The sequence below is a fragment of the Nipponia nippon genome, unplaced genomic scaffold, assembly GCF_047370975.1.
Source record: "Nipponia nippon isolate SJK-2023a ecotype South Korea unplaced genomic scaffold, ASM4737097v1 scaffold_3, whole genome shotgun sequence".
Lineage (NCBI taxonomy): Eukaryota > Metazoa > Chordata > Aves > Pelecaniformes > Threskiornithidae > Nipponia > Nipponia nippon.
In genome coordinates, this window is record NW_028262347.1 from 32,278,475 (window position 1) to 32,303,774 (window position 25,300).

Here is a 25,300-nt window from a genome sequence, read left to right on the forward strand (position 1 = left end):
TTATTGTTCTGATGGTAAGAAAATATATCTCAAAGCCTCTACCTCAGTATGAAGTAGGTTGTTCTTATTCAAAGTCTGACTGATTTTTTTTTTTTTTTTCCTTGATGGGTTTTATTTCCCATCACCCTCCTTCTTCATAGATGGCTACTCTGTCAGCAGTATGGAGAACAGCTCTTCCACCAGTCTGGTGGTGCCCAGCTAGCTTCTAGCTTCTAGGAAGGAAGAAAAGGCAACATCTGTCTGTCTTCAAGAAGTAAGGATGCTTAGAAGAGATCGGGGCAGGAGGAGGGAGAGATGTAGTACATTCACAACTGGTTGTCTAAGGTCCTGCCTTGATTTCTTGCTCCTTTTTGTAAGGAGGCACTCTAATTTTGTAGTGTACGCACACAGTGGCAAGCCGCATAACCATCGTGAAACTATATGCTGGGTAGAGTTGCCTTTTACTTTTCCTCTGTCCTTGTGCCCGGTAAAGCATTTCCTGGGAGCCTTACTTCAGGCTTCAACTTCTTCCCATAGACCGTATGGAAAATTTGGTAAGATGTCCCTGTTTCCACAAGTCTTACTTTCCATAAGTGCTGCTTTGAGATACATTATTCTTCTGAGCAAATCTGAATTGGGAATTGAAGCTGTGGAACCCTAGGGAATAATGCCTGCAGGGAAGTTAAAGGTGAGACTAAAAACCAGGCTGGTTTCAGAGATGTAAGAACAGGAGATCAAAAATTAGTTTCTTTCCAATGGTTCAGTAGTTTCTACATGTCCTTACAGACCCAATTAAAATAACATTTGATTAAAATGAATACAACAAAGCACAGTTTTAAGTGGTACTAAGTCTCTGGATAAATTGAAAAACCAGCAGAATTTAATTTTATATTAAAGATTAAAGAGTACTTTCTGGTCTTAGTTATATTATGGTTTCTCTGGTGTATAAGTAGTAAGGCAATTTAATGTAAAATTAAAAATCCTTGGACAACAGCATCTTTCTCCATTCAAATTAGCATGGCTGAGAAAATAATTTTAGCCTTTAATGTTGATTTATAGCAATTTTGCATTCTTTACATGTTGAAATCCAGAACGGTATTATGCTAATACAGCTGTATCACCTGCAGGTGTTGCTTGAGAGTCGAGTGAGCAGTCCTTTGTATTTTCTTTCAAGGATCAATATTTCAAGATGTGCAAAGGAGAGGGGTCTGACTGACAAGCTGCCTTGATACACTGTTATTCTAACTATGACTGGATTGACTGAAAATTGCCTCAAAGAGTAAGATAATTTATAAAAACTATAAAGCAGAGCCAAGTGTTTGAAGTAATCAGAGCTAATTAGGAATATTATTTCTTTTCACTTTTTAAATGTCCTGCCTTTTTATACTTTCTTGAAGTTTTTCCTTCTGAAATGTTCATATTTTGTACTGCATTTGCATGAAAAATATGCATTAGATGTTACAACTATGCAAAAATTAGAACTGGCAGAATTTACTGAAATAATTTCTAATAATCGTGCTGTGAGAAATTACTATTGACTGTACCTATATTATTGAAGAGAAATTTTTCATTTTTTGTGCATGTCTAGAAATTTAGCAAATAACCTGACTTAAGAAAAAAAATGGTAGTTTGGAAATAAAATGGATGCATAATTATAAAACAGTGTCTTTTCATGAGAATAAGAATTCAGTTGTGGGGTGAAATCATGCTGCCTTGTTTCTGTGCCTAAATGTATTGTCATAAAAACCAGATGTTTCTTTGGATGCCTCATTGTGTGATACAAATATTATATATGTATATATGTTAATAAGCTGGTTTTATTTTTGAATGATTAAACGTAGTCATTCTCTAGTGTGGATAAAATAATACACTTATCAGTCTGCTAGTACCAACTTACAGTATGGATTACAAGTTATGTAGTAAAGTGCTTTTGCAGTACTATCAGCAGAATTTCAGACAGGTTTCTTGTAGCTATTTTGGGATTTTGTAATATGTTTTCCTCTTGCGATGCTATTTTTTCATTTACCTTGAAGAATCTTTCTTTAATTCAATATTATTAATTTTGTGGGAGGATATCATATGTGCTTAGAATAGTATTCATATAATGAGAAAACAGAGTCTTTGAAAGAGTATATTGAATGGTAAAAAAGTTTGTCCTCATCCATTAGTGCACTGGGCTTAATTTAAACAGAAAAAAAAAAATTACTATTCCTGCAATGAGTGCTATTTGCATTTGAGATCCTGATTTAAAGGAAAAATTAGTTGTAACAAGCCAAAGAAAACAGTAGTAAACATGGCAGTATAAAAGAAATTTCTTCTATCTCCTCAGTGGTAATGTGAATGTGAAATTCAAATGAATCTGTGAACAATGTAAATTTTTACATCAAAGTGTAATGCTTACTTACATAATAGATATGAAGTCCTGGGTAAGATTTTTTGTTTCATTAATGAATAGCGTACACATACAAAAAAATCCAGGGAAAGCTATTTCCCAGTTAGGGAACAAACTGGATTAACTTCTTGATGAATAAATGAGCTTTTTTTTTACCCTAAAGGTTTGAATTAATGATTTGTATAAAAAAGCTCACTCAGGCTCTAGTTATTGGCTTTGTCCTATTGCTGCTTCTTCAAATTGCACCTAAAATGATGTTATTTTAGTGGTGTTAAGTGCCTTCTCTGATTCTTTTAAACAGAAAATTGAAAATTTTCTTAACATATAAAATATATTTCAAATGAAAGGGCAACAGCATGGAAATGTAGGTTAGCACATCTCATTTAGAAGGCTTCAGTTTGATAATGGTGTTTTAAAACTCTATTAGAAGTGTAAGATTTATTGTGAGAATTAAGCTGCAGGGTTTTATTTTTGATACATTAAAATAAAAAATACATTCAATTAAAAAGGCATATTAATCCTTTAACATCACAATAGCAGAGAAATTTTCCACATTTACATAAACCTGAAACACATAAGCCCTTCATTTATAATTTTGAATTACTTTTTTTTTTTTTTTGTCTTTGATAATGCAGATACAAGGAAATGGCTGGGGAGCAGAGATTTAACAGAATCAGCTGCAATAAAGATTATAGAAAAAAATCTTAAGAGTTTTAATCAAGCCAAGTTCAGAGGAAGCCAGTGGCAGATTTGATTGAATAACACAAGCAAAATGAGGGATTAATCCTAAAAATATGAATTTTAGTACATCATATCTGTTATTTTAAGTTGTCCCACTAAAATAACATAATATTGGGTCTATCCATTTGTGCATTTAGACAGATGAGGTTTAACAGTCAATGGCAGTAGAACTGGCTAAAATCACATAGTTTGTTTAAAAAAAGAAAGAAAATACAGTAATAAATGGATGAACATGAGACTCCAGGGGGAAGTAATAACAGGTGAAATGGTGGTTCATCCGAAATGTCATCTTTGCTTCTGGTGGTTTCATCTGAGGTGCTTTTCCTGCTCTGAACTAAAAACCTTCACTTTTATGTCCAGCTGGCAATAGAATTGACTAATGTAAAAGCTGTATGGGGAGGAAGATACCCATTATTCATACTTCAGACTCAGAGGTTGGAGTGGTGACAAAGTCACAGCGGTCTGTGCCGAAATCTGTGTGCTTCAGATTTTCTGGAGTTTGCCTTACATCGATGGATCTGCAGTGGATCCACAACGTGTCTGAAGCCTTCAGGCCTTGGTGCTTTTAATATTCCCGAATTACAGCAACATTGTTTTTCACCTTTCCTTTGTTTCTTCCTGTGAAATATCTGTAATGCCCTTGTAGCCCTTGTTTAAAGGTGAAATCTAGGCTGAAATAATTCGTTACTGTGAATTCACTGTAGAAGGAGGCAGAGTTGTAGCAAATATTCATGTGCAAACCACTAGGCTGTTACAGGAACTGTTTTTTTCCCCATCATCTTCCAGAGAGCAGCTTTCAACACTGCTGGAAAATTATTTTTCTGTTTTCATGTTAATATCATGTTGCATACTTTCAACTTCTCTACATCTGACTTCATGTATATAAAATTTTAACATGTAATTCCAACCTTAATGCCTTTAAATATGTGCACGCTTTCTTTCCTTCTTGCCTTTCCCCTCCATCTAACAAAACCCAAAAGGTACTATTTATCTGGTATCTTCTCAGTCCCGTTGCAGTGTCTTGCTTCAACAGTTGCCTGCCCCGCTCCTTCACCCGCATCTCCCCTCAGCTCCAAGCTCAGAGAAGCACCTGCCCCGTCCTCTCTCTGGGTCAATCTGCCATCTAATGGAGGACTGACATTATTGTTGATATTTGTAGGCAGAAGCCAGTGCATCCAGACTGCTCCGTGCCCTACTCATTGACGATCAAAGAAACCCTGGCAGAATTTACCTGTGTTGTGGTGGTGAGCTCCCTGTGTGAGCCCTTGAGGGCAGACACCAATTCTCCTTTGGTTTCTCAAGTACCAACCGAGTAAGCCAGCTCTAAATGATGGTGACAGGCAGTGAGGTTGTGTCACTGTTCACAGCCCAGTGTTGCACAGGCGCAGCGCACGTCCTGTCGGGCCTTGCCGTGTTGTATACTCCCACATAAAGCTTCCACAATGTCCACAACAGTCTATGTATTCAGGGAGCTGGAAGCTTTAGAGGTGAATATTAAAAGAAGAAGAAAAAAAGAAAAAAAAAAAAAAAGAAAAGAAAAGGCAGCAGGGAAAAAAGGAAACTTGAATGCCAGCCTTCCCTGCTTTACTTTATCTATAGAGTTGAGGTGGCCAGCTGCAGCAGGCAGGTTTTATGAAGGTGACAAAGCTAGTTATCACTTTGCATGTTGTTATGAATTATTTGATAGTGAGGGGGAACTAGAGGTGCTCATATAGAGAAGTGATCAAGTCAGAAAATCTTAAAATTGGCAAGTTCTTTCTGACCGTTGTTAGGGCCCTAGTCATCCCTGCACGTATGATCGTCAGTAGCATACCTGAGCATGGTGACCTGGTTATGAAACGTAGCACAACACTGGTGATATCTGCCAACAAATTTTAAGGAGTTGGTTCGTTTGCTTAAGTCTCACATCATTCTGTTGGGAACAGTGGCAGCATGAATTAGTGTGATTTAAAGCAGGGACGGACCTGATTTGCACAGCTATAAGCATTGTGAACATTATCAGCACTTTTAGAGAGAAAGGCAGGGCTATTTCTAAAGCATAGACGTGTTTGTATCTGAGCTCTTGGTTCCTTTCAGTTTTTAATGATGGGCAGAGATTCCAAGCTAACATATGTAATTATAACTCCTTTAACAGAATTAATTAAAATTAAACCAGCAAACATGCTAACTTTTGCCTGTTAAATAGGTGTTACACATAGGTGGCCAGTCCCCAACCCCCATCTCCAAAAAAATCTACCCAAGGCAGCTAGCTGGAGTTTGTACAGTTTGTTCCCTCAGCACTGTTTACCCTCTTTTGTTCGTGTACTTGTTAGGGTTTTATATCTGACAGAATGCCTTAGTCCTCAGTTTCTGGCACTGTCCCTGTTCTGAGTGACCTCCTCCCTAGCATAACTATTCTGGCATTTCATGCTAATATTAGTGGTTTCTGCTCTACTTCCCAAAAGGGAGGAGTTTCCCTGTCTTTGAATCAGGTTCTGCTCTTTTGCACAGTATGCTTTGCACAAGAATATCTCCAGGATTGCAGGAATACTTCTGGAGAGACAGTGCTTTTGGCGTTAGCGGCAGGGATGCAAACAAGGTAATTAACCAGAGTAATACAGAATGTATACCTTCTCCTAAGAGAGCCCTCTGAAGCCCCTGCTCTGAACTCTGGTGGGTTAAAAAAAAATAAAAATAAGAAGAAAAAGGAAAAAAATCCCTTTCATCATATCTCCTGGGTAAAGAAATTAACATTTCAGGGATCATTTCAGCTGAACATCCCTTTTGCATATTTACAAGGAGCTAACTGTAGTCATTGAATTGGGAGTCTTCACTCAGGATGATGGTGCATTTTCCTACTGCCCACTCTGCAGTTTTCCTTCTGGTTCTGTTTGCACAGTATGGTATGGCTGTCGTAGCAGTCTGATGATTCATAGCTATTTTTCTCATAAGCGCTGTTTTGCTCTGTTGCAAAACCTTTCAGAGGGAAAGAAATGGGCTACTTGCAAACCTTTGTCTTGTTTAAGTTCAGTTTGAATTAGATCTTCTGAAAGTGGACTTAATGAGCAACTAGAGCATTTGCATGCTTCTGAAAATGTCAGAACATAGCCCGAAGAGCTATCCTAATGATGCCATCATGTGGGTACCTGTTTTTAACATCCAGGTGCTATAAAAATCTGTTTTCTTAATTTGTTTTCTCTCACTCACTCTGAATTATTTCTAACTCACTGAGAAATTTAATAATTAAGCTGAATTCTTTACTCTCTTTGTTCACTGTATTTAATGATTCACTTCAAGCCAAACGATATCTCTCTAAACCTATGCAAGTTATGATTTTCCTCCCTCCTGTGTAAACCTATAGTCTTCAGCAGATTGGCAAAGTTGCACTCAATTCCAGCACTTCAACCAAGTCTTTGAAAGACAGGAAAGTATGCATACATGCATAAGAGATGAAGCATAGTTTTTCAGGCTGTAATGACTCTGAAGGACTACTGAAATAAATGGCACTAAACCATTACTTTTATGCTCCATTCCATGTTCTGTTGGAAGTGAGGAGGTAAAAATGGTGAAAAAGACTGAATCTAGTGAAGAATTTAGGACACCAGAAAGCACCCAAGCAAGATTGAGACATCTGAGTTTAAATTTGCAATCCAGAAATGCTGTTTAGCTGGTGATTTGACTCTTGCGGCATCTAAACTTGCCAGGCTTACTAGGTTTACCTCCGTGTTTGAGGTCTATCCATAGCTTTGCTCTGCCATGTATGTAATCGCCCCAGCCAAAGCAGCTTATAATTTAATCTGAGCAGGATCTAGAAAGTAAGTGCTCCTCTGTTTAAATCCTCAGAAGGGCCAAATCCAGTATAGGTCCTCAGGGAATATGTAAGACAACCATAAAAGGACAGATCAGCCCTGCTCCAGTCTTTTAAAAATCAACTGTAAGTGGCTGCTCGCAAGAGAAGAGTCGAGTCTGTGGATCATGACTGAGTTTACGGGCTTAGCTGCAGCCCTTAATTAGACATTTGAACTCCGTTCTTAGTTGTTTTTTTTTACCCTGCATTTTTGGGCACTTCTAGGATGTGGCACTTGTACTTCTCGAGTAGACAGTTGAATAAGACTTTCCTGAATGGAACTTTTAAGGACCTATATCCTTGCTTTTTTAGCTGTATCCCAGTGTTCATAGTGATTTACCAATGAGCTGCAGTTAGCAGCTATAAAATTGTATAGTGTTCAGGGAAGAACAACACTAGAGACTCCCAAAAGAAAAACGGAAAAATATTTGGAGAGAAGAAAATTAAAGCACAAAACAAAACACAAAAAAACCAGAAACGAGTAAACAAGACAGGATCCAGATTGCCTACGCCTTATCACTGTGGAAAAGATCAAAGCTAACCTGGAACCTAGGGGTTTCCTCCTGTCTCCCATTCAATGGGTGAGAGGCTGCTGGAGGGAGGATGTCTTACAGAATTACCTGAACAGACTTATCTTCCTTTATACCCCACCTGCCCTAATAAAACACTGTTAAAGGACTAATCTGGTGTTGACTGTGCTTAGGTAGACCCTGAGCATTCATGCCCTTGTAGGACCCTGCTCAGTCCTGGCTGGGCCGGAGGAGTCAACCTTGTGCAAGGCTGCATCAGCTGGGTGGGTGTCAGATGACCTGGTACAAGTGCAGTTCAGTAGCGATACAAAATGGGTGGATAATGAAGCTGTTTTACAGTGCTAGTTCACTAGTTGATACTGGAGTTATGCTAGAAGCAATTGGATCCCATTGTGCTGGGGCTGTGCAGATGCACAGTCAGTACCGATACTTGTGTGAAAGAGCTTCTATTCTCATGGCAGATGTGTTGGCCATGGCCATGGAGGAGACAAGCAGACAGATATTTGGTTTATTTTTATAGGACCAAGTCTTAAGAACAGAAACAGCACTGTTTTCTGAGCTACTTCACAATCATTTTCTTCTCTTGCTGTTGATTTATTATTGCAAGTAACGTGATGAACTGGAAGAAAAAATATAATACATCATGTTAGGATAGAGAGCTAGTCATAGTAACCATTAATAGATATTAAATAATATGTGTTGAAGATGATACATATTTTTAGTCAGCAGGTCTAGGTGTGATGACTCTACCTGTGAGTTATAGAGAAGCCAATGGGGGAGATTTCTGGCTCACAGGTTTTCATTTTTAATACGTTTCTTAAGACTGGAAGAAAGCTGGTGTTCTGCCCAGATTCAGAGTAGACAAGCAGATTGAGCAGGGTAAATATAGCCTGATAGAAATCACAGTGAACATATGGAAAAAGCTGATTGGGGGTTCAGCTGATAGGGAATTAAAGGCCATGAGTAAAATTAATTCTACTCAACATAGTTTTATGGAAAGTAGGGCTTGTAAAACAAATGATTGACAAAAACTTGATTTTATTCTTCTAATATTTGATAAAATTACAAGTTTGATAAGATGATGCTCTCAATGTAATAGACTTTGAAAAGCATTTGACTTATTGCCATGTGAAACTGATTAATAAAAACATAAATTGAACTATATCATGAAACAGACCAGACTTTAATGAATAACAAACCAGCTAGCAGATCTTAATATAGGAATGTCAATAAAGGAGTTTCAATGACTAAGTGGTTTTCCCATAGTGGAAAATAGAGGATGAGAATAGAGAGACTGGAAATTGTGTCTGGGTGGTGTGAAGGAAGGAGACCAGTGTGAATGCTGAAGTATGGTCTTGGAGCCAAAAGAGTAATGGTGTGTGCAGGGGGAGTCCAGGAGCATGACCAGGCGGATGATTTTTCTCTGTATATAGAACTGCTAAGAACATGTAGAGTGTGGCATGCAGCTTTGCCATCTGCCTTTGTAAAAAAAGCTTAAAAATGGCTAAAGTACATGTAACCATCTAACGCTAATAAGTACCTGCAGCATCTGAATTAGTGCTGAGGAGTTCTTTGTTGAATTCAGGAGTTCAGCCTACAAGGTTTATTCTTGATCCAGTCTTCTTTACATGGATGTCCCCATAGCACATACAATGTAGCCAAAACCGGAGCAATGGCTTAAGCTTCATAAACAGGAGGTCAGAGAAGACAATTTAGTATTCCCTGATGACTTTAAATGATTTATCTAGAGTAGACTGTGACAAATGAATAATTTGGAGGAAAGCGATGTGGTGTTTTCCAGAGTTCTAGAGGATTAGAAATAGTTCTAATTTGGTGTATTTTGGAAAGTTTTAAAAATAATTTCTTTTTATGTACACCTGTATTCAGCCACCCCAGAGCTATGTGTCCTGTGGTAAGTAGATTAAGACCACCTACCTGTAAATAGGCCATACCTTAGACAATTAACATCTAATAGGTAAGAGATGGATGGGGAAAGTACACCAATGGGGGCTGAATTGACTACATGATTATTCAAGAGCAGAAGTTTGAATAGCACTCAGATGTCGACACGTACATGGGCATTTGGTCATGCTACCTTCATAAAAATAGCTAGACTAAAGCCAATATCTAAATAGCATTATTGTTTCTATTAGTACTGTGTCTGTGCCACTTAGGTAGTATAACACTAAGTGCATTGGTATCTGTTTCTATTTGAAAGATTTTAAATGAAATAATTGTTTTCAGTCAGAGTTTTTAATGTTACCTATTACTGTAAATGCTAGATAAGCTAAAAAAGAAGTGTGAATTTTGAAACCACTTGTTAAAAATATTTTAAATCATCTTATTGATGCTTGCACAGTTAGCATAGTTATATAAAATACATAAGCCCTATAAAGATCTGTCATTAAGTGATAAGGGTATTGCAGTTGTCCTCAAAAGCAAGCATTTTGTGCTTTTTATCTGTTAAAAACATAAAATCTACTGTATTATCAATACTCTTTTTCATGTACAAGTCATTGAATCTATTTACCTCATTTGAAATTGCTTTTCATGTTTCTATGGAGCTTCATAGAAGGTTGCTTTGAAACAGATTTCCTTGAAAACTGTTTATTTTTCCTATATTCTAATTATATCTGTCTTTCGCTGTGAGAAAAAATACAGGTATTAGACAAATGAAGCAGAGGAAGTTTTTTGCTCTGTAGTAATTTTCCTCTCATTTGCAGTGTCTAACTTGTTCCTCATTAATTTAATCATGACTATATAGAAGAAAATGTTTTTTTTCCTAATGTGCATGAAATACTCTAGCTGTTCTTTCTTGCAGTTTTACAACTTTCACATTTCTAACATTGACCTTGATTTCAATTCACATTCATAGAGACCTTTTTGTCTTAAAATAATGTAATTGAGTAGAAATGCATAATCAGTTGGTGCATCAAGACCGTGGAACAATGTTACGCTTAGAAAATACTTTCTTTAACTTTGCAGTAGGCTGAATTTCAGTAAATACAATCCCTTACACCTCTTACATCCTATTAAAGAAATACTGCAGCTGCACTTACAAGGAAATTAAAGATATTGTGTGCTTATGTTGAAGACAGCTAGAGGAAAAGCCTATTCCCTGTGTCAGCTGGAGCCTTAATTGATTAAACTTTGAAATGTCCATTGAGAGTGTGTTTGTCTGCATTCATATCCCAATTAGGAATTAGTAATACTCAGTACTAGCATAGTATGGTAAAATATACCATACTGTGTGCGTTCCACAATCATGTATACAGTTCAGTTGTTAACACTCTCCCTGGCAGATTTTGACCTGAGCCAACCATAACTCTCCCAGATGACGCCGGGACATGATTCAGGGAGTAGCACAGTGCATAGGTAGTACGGAGACTTCCTTCAGAAGGAAAGGGTGTAAGCCGTGATGTGTCAGTTTCTTCTCCCAAGTAGCAAGTGCTAGGACAAGAGGAAACAGCCTCAAGTTGTGCCAGGGAAGGTTTAGACTGGATATTACAAAAACTTTCTTCACCAGAAGGGTTGTCAAGCACTGGAACAGGCTGCCCAGGGAAGTAGTTGAGTCCCCGTCCCTGGAGGTATTTAAAAGACGGGTAGCTGTGGTGCTTATGGACGTGGTTTAGTGGTGGACTTGGCAGTGTTAGGTTTACATTTGGACTTGATGATCTCAAGGGTCTTTTCCGACCTAAACGATTCTATGGTTCTATGATTCATTTGCTCTTAAGTTCTTAAAATCAAGGAGAAGGTCCCTGTCCCTTTTGATTTATAGTATGAAAAGGAATCTTGGATTCTGCCTCCCAAATGATCCCTTCCTTATGCATGCTGTTTTTCCTAGCTCCTTCAGTGTTTTCAAAATATCTGTTTTTGTTGTTTATGGCCAAAAGTGTCCAGACATGTGAGTCACAGTGAAGAGATCACTGGCACCAAACTGTGTTTTGTGCTCCTGCCAGATATTCTACCTCAGGCTCACTGGTGCTTTAATTCTTCCAGTCGTGTCTTCCTGTAGCTCATCTATAAAAAGTACTAATATCTTTTCTTTCGCCTTTTTTTTTTAAAAAAAAAGTGGATGGCTCTCACTTGATCCTTGTTCTTTTGTTACACATAAAAGCCCTGCCTTTGAAATCTGATATTATACTTTGTGATAAAATATAATTATACTTTGCTTATGCATTCATATTTACCTTGACGTCTGTTTGCTACACCATAACTTCAACCTTTAGTCCATATTTTTACTCACAATCAGCATCTCAGCAAGAAGCACAGAAGATACAACAAGTGATATTTTGTTATGTACATAAGAGGTATGTAGGTATAGAGAATCTTATTTTGTACAAATCAGTGAATAGACTCCTGAATGAGCTGTCAAAATATATGTGTTTTCCTATGAAAAGGGAAGGACAAAATGTCTGAGTTATGAGAGATCTTAAATAAATTATCTGGAGGAAAAGGCAATCTGCTTATAAATATTTCAAGTTTTGAAACTGAAGCCTTTACATTGATCTGCACTTAGAGGCCTGGCCTTATTTTGTAGCAGATAATATTATGTCAAAGCAATGTTTAGTTCTACTGAGCAGCTGTTGTATTCATACTAAATTATGTCAGATTTAATCTTGAATATATTCAACAAGAGCACCCAGTTGTGCTGACAAACCTAAGATCATTTTCAGTTAAATATGTTCTATCACAAACCATTTGGGCACATTGCCTCTCTGAAGAATGACAAAGTCAGTGTGCAAGCTGGGCTTTATAATTCCTGCTGCCTGTTGAATTCCCATATTATATCCAAACACCCCAGCAGTAGACCCAATAGGTATCCTACTGGAACATTGCGGTAGCAGAGGTAGACAATGTGAGGCATTTTCTCAAGGGTATTACTTTCACAATCATTTTAATTGCACATGCCTGATTCACCACTGCTTACGTATTCATTTGTACTTGTTCAAAGGGAATGCAATTTAATTTTAAAATACTCTCAAATCACTGCAATACTCATTTTACACGGTGAAAGAACAAGACAATAAAGTGGATAATCAGGTTCTCAGCATTTTGTAAGGAGAACTGAAATTTTGCTTGGAGAAGAAACAATAAAAGTCAAGGTTCACTTATAGAATACTTCAAAGGGTATCCTGTAAATCCCAGTCAAACCCATTGTGCAGCAAGGGCACCTTGTTAATTGCAGTGATGCTGTAATGAGGAGATGACATAAAGATGAGAACAGTGTGTGAGAACCTAGTTTAACTGGAGAAGAGCAGACAGCTGTAGTCGATGGAACAAAATCAGCTCTTCTGGAGAGCACTTCATCGCAGGAAACACGCTGGAGCACTCTCAGGCACTCTCAAGAGAAGCCTTTCTCCTTCCCCTTACTCACTGCAGCAGGAGCATAGGAAACTATATGTGCCAAAAGTGAGATGGAAGAAACGCTTCTCCCCGAGCTAAAACCCCAGTGCTTTTGGGTGCTCATTTAAAACGTAGGAAAGTTCAGTTTATTTTTTTAGGAAAGTCTGAGTACTTGCCGTGCTTCCCTGTTGTATGCCTTAACCACTTTCTGGGTGTTTTGGAGTTAGGCTTGCCACCTTTCTGCTTCTGCAGTTCCAGTTTGTATAAATAATTATGCAAAGGCTAGAACTCAGGTGTTTTCTCTGCTGATGACTTTTGTAATCTTTCTCATCTTCCGTGACGAATACTTAGTTGTTTCATTGTGGTGTGCAGTACTGTAAATAGTTTTGAATGTGAATAAGCAGTTTGCCCTCTCACGTGGTGCCCCAGTCAGCAGTTCCCAAGAGCTCCAAGGAGCAGTACGTCTCTAGGAGTTTTGAAAGAAACATTTGTGTTATCAGTAGTGACAGTAGGAAACGGAGTTTGATGTGCTAGGTTAGGATGAGAGGTTGCGCTCTACACCTCAGTTCTGGTTTCCAATTCCAGTCTCTGCTCAGAAGACTATACAAAGAGAAAGACCGTTTACAGCAGCAGTTAAGAGACATCATTTCTTCTGTAACCTGAAGACTGAGGGAGATTCTTAGCATAGACTGGTTTAAGTAACTTCAGGAAGCACAAGTAACTCTTTATTTAACATTTGTAAGGCAGCTGCTTCTTTGCAACTTTAACTCCTTGTGTACTTGATAGCATTGTGTTTCACATCTGTAGGCATAGCTGAGGAATTGCTCTCTTCAAGGTAAATTAATGCTGACCGCTGTGAACTTGCTGATCAGTCTGGCATCTGGGAAGTACTTTCTCAGCTGATGTCCATTTACTGAGAATGCATTGTGTAAGCACCATTTGGATTTCTAAGGCTGTATTCTCATAGCTCTTTGTACGTCACCAGTGATGATGATGGGGCCTGCAGGTAGTTAGTTTTTACTCCTTCAACATTCTTCTAAGTTAGAGCTTGATCCTGAATCCAGTAAAAATAAGGAGGGAGACAGAATCATTCTGCCGTGGCTAATATGATCTCTCATGCTTGGTTGAGGGGGAGAATCTAGCACATTTTAAAGAACAAACTTCCCTTAGGTTTCATTTCTGCCACCTCTTCACATAGCAGAGGAGAAGAAGAGAGTTTGATAGTGTGCTGCCAGTTAATTAGATTTTGATTTCAGGCTAGAAATGACAAAGTATTTCAGTGTTATGTATTTTGGGTGGAATGAGAAATCCAGGAATAGGAGCCTAGGTTCCTATACAATACGTAAGCTAGCACCTCAGCATGGCAATCCATTGAAGTCTTCTGTATTCAGTCTACAGCTGTCTATTAGAAAGGGTTCCAAAGTGGGGAGATGCTAAGATAACCTACCTCAAAGCTGCAGGAAGATCCCACAGTTTACTTAGCAAATTTGTGGCCAAGCATGTTTTCATTGGAGTAGATGCCTATAATAACTCTTTCCAAGAATTGTGCAGGGTGTTTGAAGGAGACACTAGGTGGGCATTCAGAGCTTTAATCTCCTAAATCTGCTTCGGAGGACTTTATCTTTAGTATATATTTTTTTTTAACTAGCTAGACGGATGCTTTATCCTTCTTAGGAGAGGCATTTGTATTTCCATTCAACAAGGTTATAGGAGTTGTTCACTAGCTCCTTAGGAAAGTCTTACGATCTAGGTGTCCTAAGAACTTCTGGATCTCTGCTTGGATTTCATCAGAGCACATGGTGTAACTATTATCCCTGGATATAGTATGTAGACTGCAGGTATTTCATAATATTATTAAGATGTAATCATTCAACTGTCCATAGTATCTACATGTTGTTATTCTCTTATTTTTATTTACCAGGTTTCTGTCTATATTTACATAACTATTCCAAGCTACCTAGTTTGATGAAGTTGAACTTCATTCTTCAAGTGTGATTTACTCAATACAGCCTAAAATCATGCTGAAAAAGAAGAGCATATCTGCAAGCAAAGCTTCCTTGGTCCTCTTTCTGTGCCAAATGATTTCTGCATTGGATGTACCTCTTGACTGTAAGTATTAACCTGCTAAATAAGTGCAGAATAATGGAAGATTAGTTAAATAATTTCTGTATAGAAGGATGAAGATAACTCCAACATGGAGCTAAATATGGAGTGTGTTTGCTCACTTCAGTCAGGACTTTATGGTTATGAATATTTACACTAATTCACTGAAGATTTTCGAAAACTGTGCATATAAAATGAGTTACATTGTTCACTTGAGAAGAGTTAACATAGGATTCTCATGAATACTCACACTTCAGTGCACCTTTATTGAACACTTTATTTGATGAAAATTAAGAAGGGCAGAGAAGCCCAGTTAAATGCTAATTATTTGTGCAATTAAGATCATAGTGACAATTTGCTGAAAACCCCAGGACAGTTCCTAGTTGCTGTAAACAGTCACCCATATCTTCATATAAGAGGTTTCCAGGAGCTGGTATGAGATCTAGTAAAAGATTCAAATACCTAAAACTCAGACACTAGAAGCATCTTACTTTTTGATACAGAAGAGTAAGTTAGGCTCTTAGATTTCCTAAGCAGTGCCTGAAAACAGTTAAGTACCTAACTTTAAGCTAAAAGCATGTGTGCTGAGCAGGGAACTCTAGCATTAACCAGTGAGGAAACATCTAGAAGAGGAGAAGTCCCAAGATCTGAAATTCTTGTCTAATATAGACTGTTAGTGGGGAACCTTGAAGGTAGCACTCCATGCTGAAAAGGAAGCAATGGTAGCTGCTGCGTTTTATAGCCCTAATAGCTAATTTTATGAAATTATTCATGCTTCAGGTTGTTATTTTCTTCTTAAGATAAGCATGATCACATTTTCAGAATTCAGTGAACCATGTTGCACCTCACAGCAACTATTCATTTGTTAAACTAATTACCAGAGAAGAGAACATTAGGGCTGGTGTTAAATTGATGGATTCAGTAAATTTGCCTATGAGTCTAATCTGCATGGCTTTCTTTACCCCCATGTTTTTGATACCTTCCTACCTTCCATAAATGCACATTTTTCTTTAATAATCATTGACATAAATTGCAACTGCTTTGGTGGTTTTTTCCCCATGCATATTTACAAGCCTCTCAAACCAATGACCTGTATTTCTGTAACAAGATCAATATATCTGAATCACATCAGACTTGTTGTGCTGTGAATGCCTTTAGAGCAATAAACTGACTTAAAGAGGGCTTTAAAAGTTTGATGAATGAATGTCTTATTTTCTAAACTTAGTTTTTCTCCCTGAATATTTTTGCAGGCCAGAAATAGTGTTTTAAACCCATCTTCTAGTTTAGGAACTAATGTAAATTGAGCACCACTCTAATATCTTTTGTATAGAGCAACACTTCAGCTTAAGTTATCCAGAAATGCATCAACAGACAAAAATGAGTAGCCCTTTTAGATGTATCATGTTAACTCTCAATTAACTTGTTTACTACTACATAATATTTAATAACTTTGTTAGGTCTGATAAAGTCACATAGTTGAATTTTTAACCAAAAATCTAATTAACCAAAATTACATCTATAATGATGTTATTGCTTCATAAATAATTAATAGAATGGGCTCTGGAAGAGCACCACAAGGGAAGTGGTCTTCTTTGCACACCCACCGCAGAGACCTGGTGGTGAGAACATACTTGATTAGTTGAACCTTCCAGTTTCATTCAGGTTAGTGGTTCCTGTGCTCGTCAGTGTCTCAAAGTAGGTAAGGGATGACCGACAACATAGCTGACCAAAAGCAGTTTGACTTCCTCTAAAACATTATTGATGAGGAGATGTGTATGCAAAATATTTGAAGTAAGCAATAAAGATGTGACAACTAAGATGATTTTTTTTTGTTTAGTTATTTTTCAAACCAAAAGGGATTGCACATCTGTTGAGTACAATTAGGTGCTTTCGTCTTTGTAAGAGTAATTTTACCCTGAAGCGTTCTCTTTGTTCTTCCATATGACCGTACGGGTGGATTGATTTTGACTGCAGCATGAGGGCAGTGCACCCATTAATCCTAATTTGCTGTTTCTGCAGTATCAGTGTGTTGCGTCCTTGCAAGGCCAAAATCACATACCACGGTTGCCCTTAAAAAGTCAACACTTAGAAAAGTTTCTCATACCATGAGCTTTGGGAGAAATGTAGTAATATCTGGCACAGTGGAAATCATGGCTGGAATTTCAGGCATCACTGCATGGGTTACAGTGCTAAATGTTTTAAATGTTTTCTTTTTAATGGTGACCAATGTACTTGTCAGAGATACTTATCTTCCCTCTCAAAAATGCTAATTTTCCTATAACTAACAAATGTTTCTCTTTAATCTCCATTTGTCCATTCAACTGCTGATTCTGATGGGGGAATAAAAGCAAAACTTCTAGAAGAATGTAAGTTCCTGTCCACAAAAACTAGGCTGTGTGCTGCTGAAAATTAATACTGATTGTGTTGCAAATTGAATTTGCAGTCCAAAAATGTGTGATTCTGACATTTTGTTGATAATTCGGTTTGCTGTAGCTAGATGTTTTGTGCATGCAGTGTTCAGAAAATACTACTGTACATAAATTGGTGTTCTGATATTTTGAACAAATTGATTGTGTGATTTTTTGATTGTGTGCTATCTGAACATTAAAATCTTTACTCAATGTTAGCATGAGCAATGTTTTATTACTACTTTCAGGAGTAAATATATTTGATAAAAAATAAATTCATTGGAATATATGTACTTATGTACTATTTTACGTGTCCAAGTTGGAGATACTTTCATATCCTTAAAAAACAGTGGATACAGTTATTTAAGTAGACCTCAGCTTTTATGGGATCTCCTAACTCAGCTCCACTGTCATGGTTAATTTAGTAAATTTTAAGTGCAGTGCATAGCACAGGAGTGGAGACTTCAGGTCTTTGATGTGCATCAGATGGAATATCCTGTATATTAGGCAGTGGTCATGTCATGTCCCTTTTCAGAGTGTGCTTGCTTTTCCCAAGTAAGCACCTGACCGGTACTGAGAACTGCCTCTGAGAGGGAAGAGGACTGTCTTCAAAGTACCTCTCTAACGAAATACACAAAAAGTCATCATCATGAAAAAAGGTTGCCTTCCTCTTTTAAGCAGTCTCCTGTCTGCAGTGAGGAAGAGGAGCAGAACGCAGATCTGCATGGCCTGTTCTGTTCTGCTGTGTCTCACTATGATTCCATGACCTCATTTTTTTTCCTGACTATTTCTTGTGGGTAGGCCTTTACAGATGGCTACCTCTTTCTGTGCAACAGAGTACTTAATGTATAATGATAGGGAGGACTTAAAATAAAAATCCCAGTTTTACAATTTTAACTGGCTAGAGTGGGGCACGAGAACACAGCTAACTCTAATGATTTAAATATTTTGCTAAAGTGGCTAGAAATGACCCCGAAGTACTAGCAAAGTGTATTGCTGGACAGACAATTTACAGCATTTAGACAGGGATGTTCACGGGCATGTTATTAAACTGGTTCCTTAGATGACACTAAACTATAAAGAGATGAATAATGTTGAGGAAGACACCTTTCTCACTGTCTTAATATCATAAACAGGATTTTTTTAATGCAAAAATGGGCATAGATAATGGTAACAGATTATAAATTACTTTAAATAGGTAGGCACCAACTACTTTGTCAGGTGAATAAACTCTGTTTTGTGCTACTCATTCTAGAGTACTTGATAAATCATAAATGTTAAATGTTTCTCCTGGGGCAGTTCACAAGATTGACTGTATTTTTGTTGCATTTTTAAAGGAGAATCAGTACTAGACTTTTTCTACATGTTTACTCTGTTTGGAAACTAGTTACTCTTTTTGTTGGTTTTTACAGAGTCTTTTACTTATAACACATCTTTTACTCCTGAAAAGTAGCTCCTAAAAGCATGCTTTGTAGATTATTTCAATATGTTGAGCACAATAAATGCATGAAAAGTTTACAACCATAGAGAATTTGGAAATACATAAAATGTTTAGAAAAACAAAGCAATGTATTTTTTTGTCCTTTTGTGTGGTAAAAAACATTTTGTGTGGGTATATGTCTCACAATTCTTCATTCAGGATATGTTGGATGTAAAATTCAAGTGTCCTTTGGTATTGTGAAAATCTGTTGAAATCTGACGTGTAGAAATTATATTCATTAAACTTTGGCCAAGATCTTCATCCACTGTAAATCAGCATAGCTCAGTTGGAAGTTAGTATAGCTACTGATTTACAAGAGTAGAGGGCTTCAGCCTCCTAATGCAAAAGATACTTTAATCCCACTCTTCTGTCGATGATTTGGTTGCTAATTGCAGTTCTGCTTTCTCTGCTTACAAAACTGTCTCGTTGATACTTTGAAAATATTCTTAAATTCCTCTCTATTTCTTATATTCCTTAATGAAGTGTCGCAACCTCCTACGATAACTCAGCAGTCTCCAAAAGATTACATTGTTGACCCTCGAGAGAATATTGTAATACAGTGTGAAGCAAAAGGAAAGCCACCTCCTAGGTTAGTAGTATTCTGTTTTGCTTTTGTTGGCCTAACAGCATAGGAAAACTGGGAGAAAATACTGTAACTTTTGTAAAATAACAAGTGTATGCATATGTATGTGCTTGCACACTCGGAAACATGCACGCACTCCTACCTTTGTAATTTAAACAGCTACCAGATAGTGGCATAAATTTGACTCTTCTCATACTTGACATTTAAACTTTTCTATAGTCATCAAGCAACTGCAGTATTTTTTTTCTCCTCAAAGCTCTAACAATGAAATAATACTCGATTATTACAAGAGCAGATAGGTAAATGCCCATAAGAAGGCACTAAGAGGCATGACATGCTATGAACTGGATCACATTCCAGATTTAGGCATAGCGTCTAAGAAGAATGGACGCTGAATAAATTCAGAGTAACACTAATAAGTTCAAATTTAATGTGTTGTAAATCATTCCAGTTTACAAGGCTCATCTTGAAATACATATGCATTTTGTCAGAAGTTATGTAATGTGTATCAGTTTTAATGAGCAGTAGCCTTGATTTACCAAGTGTAAATCAATTAATAGCCTTAAGTTTTGGCTTTGGCAGAAATGGTAAACCTCTGTATAGATCAGATTCCTGATCATCTTTCATTTTAAAGGCCCCGTTTCAGTATCTTGAAATATTTTAAAACTACTCATTTCAAGATGCTGAGTACCTGCACTGGAAACAGCAGTAGCCATGATGCATTCTGGCATTGCTCGTAGCTGCTTCTGATTTCAGAGACTATAAAGAGAAATGTGCATCGCTCTCTTCTCAGTAGTGTTATGCTACAACTTACTTGCAAGGTCAGTCTATAATTGCTCATTCAGACACACACAGAGCTCATTAAATGTACTACTTCTGAATAACCAGGGTTTTTTCTACATTATTCCTTCTGGTTGCCTTGGGATCATGGTCATTATCATGCTGGGCAGCAGAATGGAGAAGATGGAGATTATCTGTGATACTGTCGCCCTTTATAGTGTTCTGTTAATGATAGGAGTGCTACAAAGCTGCTGTGTCTACCAGCGTTTTAATTTAGCAGGCACAGTGCCATTCTCAAGAGTCTGGGTGTTGACCTGGAGGATCAGATGATTATTGTGTGCTTTGGGACAACTGTACTGCTTCTGCAGATGTTTCTCTTGAAGGCCTTTTTTGGGCTGGATTTACCCGAGAGGCTAAGAGCACTGTCTGTGAGACTGACACATCAGAGTCATGTGCCAGGGCTCTCTTCTATACAGCCTCACCTTTCCCATCAAACCTGTGTCTCATTTTCTTCCCTTGCTACAGAGGAAGTGACAGGATTTAAGTACAAAATTTTCTAAATGTGTTTTATAAGCTTGTGCTTAGTTTTGCTTATTTTTAAAGATATGACATCCAAATAATTTATTTCAATAATTAGTCTGGTCCATCAGTCTTGACAACCTGCAAATGCATATTGGAACTTGAGCTGCCTCAAAGCTCTGAAGTTGATGATAAGCTTTCTCAGCCTGCAGTGTGAATTGTGTGTTAAAACAGGGTAACTTCTTATTGGCGAGAGCAGCTGGCATAAAGGTTTATGAATGTGCTGCTACCTATAGCTTGAGCAGCAAAGATTCTGACTTTCATGTATCTCAAAGTCAGGGTTTTGCACCACATCTGTCACCTCTCATTTGAAGCTACATTACAGTTCCCTGTATCCTTCAGTGGTATTGGTAACAGAGGATTACAGGAACCCCACGTTCTGCAGCTTCACCTGCAAGGTTGTAAGAAACTGGTTCACTATCGGTTCACTATGCACACTAGTCCACCAAAAACCAATGCAGTGTGGTGCAGTGCCACTGGTCAGGCCCAGTTCTTCTGCTCTGCCCCACCACAAAGTGCAAATAGCATGTCCAGTCTTGCCCTCCTACTGCAGAAGGTCAGCGCACAATTTGAGTCACTTAAAATTTGAGCTTTTCTAGTACCGTATATGTTTATATTTTTAGGAAGCATTCTAAACAGTAAGTGTATATAGGTTTGTGTTTAAGGTTATGAAGCTGAAATGTAGGAAAACTGCTGTTCACAACATTTGAACCTATGAGTGCTCAGCACTTTACAGGTGTTGGTCTAGCTCTCTGTAACTATACTTTTGGCCATTAACAAATCATAGGTAAGAAACTGGTGTTTATGGTAGTATGAGTCTTTTTTTTTATGAGTTCTCATAGTCTTCATTTTTAGTGACTACTTTTCAAAACATCTCTTGCTTTGAGTAACACCAATATAAATTTACAAGATTAATTATGGGCTATCAGACTACATAATTTCATTTAAAGAATCATGGTTATTTGCATTAGAGTAGTGAAAAGAAATCAAACTCACCACACAGTCTTTAATTCACTTGCATAACTTTAAAATGGCTAAACCAATTAAAAGAAATGGTCTCCTGCTGGGACCTGAGATCACACATTTCAGCCCAGAGCAAGTTTTTAAAGGCAGGTTTATAAACCCTTTCAACAATAGGTTTTATAATGGAAATGCTAATGCAGCTTTAGCAATATCAGTTCTCGCAGATGTTACTGTATCATCTTTAGTAGAAAGAAAATCAGTTCTTTTCCATATACGATTAACTTTGGAATCTTTTAATGTAATTTTTTTTTTAAATATTGACTTTGAAATGGCTCCTGTTAACAAGTTCAGCCAAGCCTTTTATCTTAAAGTATTGTCAGATTTCTTATATTAAAAAGTGCTCTATTACTTTATTAGTTAATTTGGTTTGGGAACAACTCTTACTTATCTGCTAAAGAAAAAATACCACGTATTATTGAAAATTACTTTTTTCTTCTTTCTCTCCATACAATCTACAAAAGGCAACTGAAGAAGAAACTTTTTGTTTTTATTATTTTAGCTTCTCCTGGACACGCAATGGAACTCATTTTGATATAGATAAAGATGCACAGGTAACAATGAAACCAAATTCAGGGACCCTTGTCATAAATATTATGAATGGTGGGAAGGCAGAGGCATATGAAGGAGTATACCAGTGTACAGCAAGGAATGAACGAGGAGCAGCCATTTCCAACAATATTGTTATAAGGCCCTCTAGTAAGTGAAGCTCTTAATGTTCATAAAATGTGAAACACTTCAGTTTGCTTATTTTCTTATGAATGTTTAGCCATTTTTTCCCTGTCTTAAAAATCTAATCATCAAAGTGATCATGTTAGAAGATATTGTATAGTTTCTGATACTCAGATTTAATAATGTATTGCATGTTCTCTCCAATATTCCTTAGAAAATTTAACAACCAAAATGCTTTCCTGATTTTTTTTGGTATGTCTGGATGACCTATCCTGTTTAAAATTGGGTTGTATATATGATGCTACAATAAGAATAAAATGTTTATATCTTTAATGCACATCATTGATGAGGAAAATTTTTATTCTCTTTCTAGTGCATATTTGCCATAGTTTTTATAATAGCTTTAATACGGAACAGATTGGGACCAAAAAGAAGATAAAGCTAAAAATTTTTCATTAATGGTAGACTGTTTCTACAGCTTCTATATGATTTTTATCTCCAATCAGTTTTTCAGGCTTCTCAGTGTCATGGTTTAACCCCAGCCAGCAACTAAGCACCACACAGCCACTCGCTCACTCCCTGCCCAGGTGGGATGGGAGAGAGAATTGGAAGGGCAAAAGTGAGAAAACTTCTGGGTTGATATAAGAAGAGTTTAATAATTGAAGTAAAATGAAATAGAATAGTAGTAATAGTAGTAGTAGTAGTAATAATAATAATAATAATAAAATAATAATATACAAAGCAAGTGATACACAATATAATTGCTCACCACCTGCCGACCGATGCCCAGCCCATCCCCGAGCAGCAATCACTACCCCCCAGCCAACTCCCCCCAGTTTATATACTGAGCATGACGCCATACGGTATGGAATAGCCCTGTGGCCAGTCTGGGTCAGTTGTTCTGGCTGTGCCCCCTCCTAGCTTCTCACTGGCAGGGCAGGGGAAGCTGAAAAGTCCTTGACTGGTGTAAGCACTACTTAGCAACAACTAAAACATCAGTGTGTTCTCAACATTGCTCTCATCCTAAATCCAAAACACAGCACTATACCCGCTGCTAGGAAGAAAATTAACTCTATCCCAGCTGAAACCAGGACACTCAGCTTAAAATGTGCTGTTCTCACATTTTAATAAAGCTGTGTGTGTATAATACTGTTTCATGAAGGTCTACCTTTTTTTCTAATCTAGTGCATCACTTTTTTTTTTCTTTTTCCATTATCATAGTTAAAACTTTCCAAGATACTGTTATAGAACCTTTAGTGAGTAGCCAAAATAATTTGAATCAGTTGATTGTACTTTTAGCAAACCATTGCTGTAAAAAACGTTTTAAAGAAAGCCTACTTTTCTCCTAAGAAAACATAAAAAAGACCAAAAATTAAATCTTCAGTAAACATCATAGGACTTAACATTCTGATGCATGTAGTTCTTCTGTTTCTCTGGAAGATTATGTGCATTTCTTCCTTAAATTCTGGAATTTTTATCAATCCATAATTTGTGCGTGTGTTAAAATTATTTTCTATAGGATCCCCTTTGTGGACAAAAGAAAAACTAGAACCAAATCAGGTTCGAGAAGGTGATTCACTAGTACTACACTGCAGACCTCCTGTTGGCTTACCACCACCTATTATATTTTGGATGGATAATGGTGAGTTTGTTTTTTATGCAGAATTAGTTTACTTTTTGCAGTTTTTCTATATAGTTGATCATTGCTTACCAAGACCGTAGATGGTGGAGTTTCCCTCTAAGTTAAAATTCAAAGAATTTCCATTTCTATAGAAATGAAGAAACAAGCAGACATGCAGCCCAAAAGCATGAAGCCAAAAGCAGCTGGAGATCTTAATGTAAGTTTTAGATTAACACACTGGGGAAGAACAGGAAGACAATGGAGCTTGAGAGGAAACTTAGAAAGGTCTATATATTTACAAACCTAGAAACAGCATAATCGAACCAATGTGGAGCCTGCAGGTCATAGTAATGGAGTGTGTATTATAATTGAGATAAATGCATTCTTGTTTTCCCTTAGCTTTCCAAAGGCTGCCTCAAAGTGAAAGAGTTTCCCAAGGTCTAAATGGAGACCTTTATTTTTCTAACGTACAACCAGAAGACACTCGGGAGGACTATATCTGCTATGCAAGATTTAATCATACACAAACTATACAGCAGAAACAACCCATTTCTGTAAAAGTCTTTTCAGGTAGGTATTGCATTACCTAGTTACATACTTACATAGTATTTATCCAGAATTCTCAAGTTATTTGCCAAGGTTAAGCAGTGTTACGCTAGGGAATTTTGTCATTTTAATTCTGAATAAGAAATTACATTACTGTATAAACTTAAAATGTAGTGTCCAGTGTTCCTGACAGATAATTCATTTTAAAAGCTGTCATTTTTTCCCTTTATTAGGCTTTATCTTTTGAAAACATGTTTTGTAAGATTTGAAATATTGAAAAAATACAGTGTAAAAAATAATATTTTTCAAATGGTTTTCATGTCCAAGAATATCAAGTTATTATGATTATTGTAACTATTGAAACAAATTAATCAGTCATTTGATTAACTCACCGCGGCCATATCATCACCTTTTGATTCCCAGTACTTTGATTTATCCCTCTTGTATGCATTCTTCATGATATTCTGTTTATTTCAGTGGATTCATTGAATGACACTATAGCTGCTAATTTGAGTGACACTGATATTTATGGTGGTGAGTTACACTGGTCCCCACTGATACTCCCTGTTTCACAGTAGCATTTAGTTAACTAACTTCACCTCCATGGCTACTTAACCTTTTGCTCCCTTTTCAGTTTCTAATAAAGGTATCTATTAGTGCTGGTGATAATATATGCTTTAGAAAGGGACTGCAC

General features: G+C 37.1%; 1 protein-coding gene across 27 annotated transcripts in view; it reads left to right on the forward strand.

Annotated features, from left to right (window-relative positions):
- NRCAM (neuronal cell adhesion molecule) overlaps window positions 1–25,300 on the forward strand; it is a 165,891-nt gene that overhangs the window by 76,296 nt on the left and 64,295 nt on the right. For 11 of the 27 annotated variants that reach the window (XM_087764179.1, XM_087764187.1, XM_087764185.1 and 8 more), the window contains 7 exons: window positions 14,736–14,923; window positions 17,266–17,283; window positions 19,289–19,394; window positions 22,270–22,466; window positions 23,959–24,081; window positions 24,460–24,630; window positions 25,084–25,140. In XM_087764179.1, the coding sequence (XP_087620305.1) occupies window positions 14,833–14,923; window positions 17,266–17,283; window positions 19,289–19,394; window positions 22,270–22,466; window positions 23,959–24,081; window positions 24,460–24,630; window positions 25,084–25,140 (763 nt within the window). In that variant the 5' untranslated portion in view covers window positions 14,736–14,832. Of the gene's footprint in view, window positions 1–1,106; window positions 1,259–5,671; window positions 5,691–14,735; window positions 14,924–17,265; window positions 17,284–19,288; window positions 19,395–22,269; window positions 22,467–23,958; window positions 24,082–24,459; window positions 24,631–25,083; window positions 25,141–25,300 lie in introns of those variants that run through there. The other 16 variants (XM_087764199.1, XM_087764196.1, XM_087764198.1 and 13 more) reach the window with 9 other exon arrangements.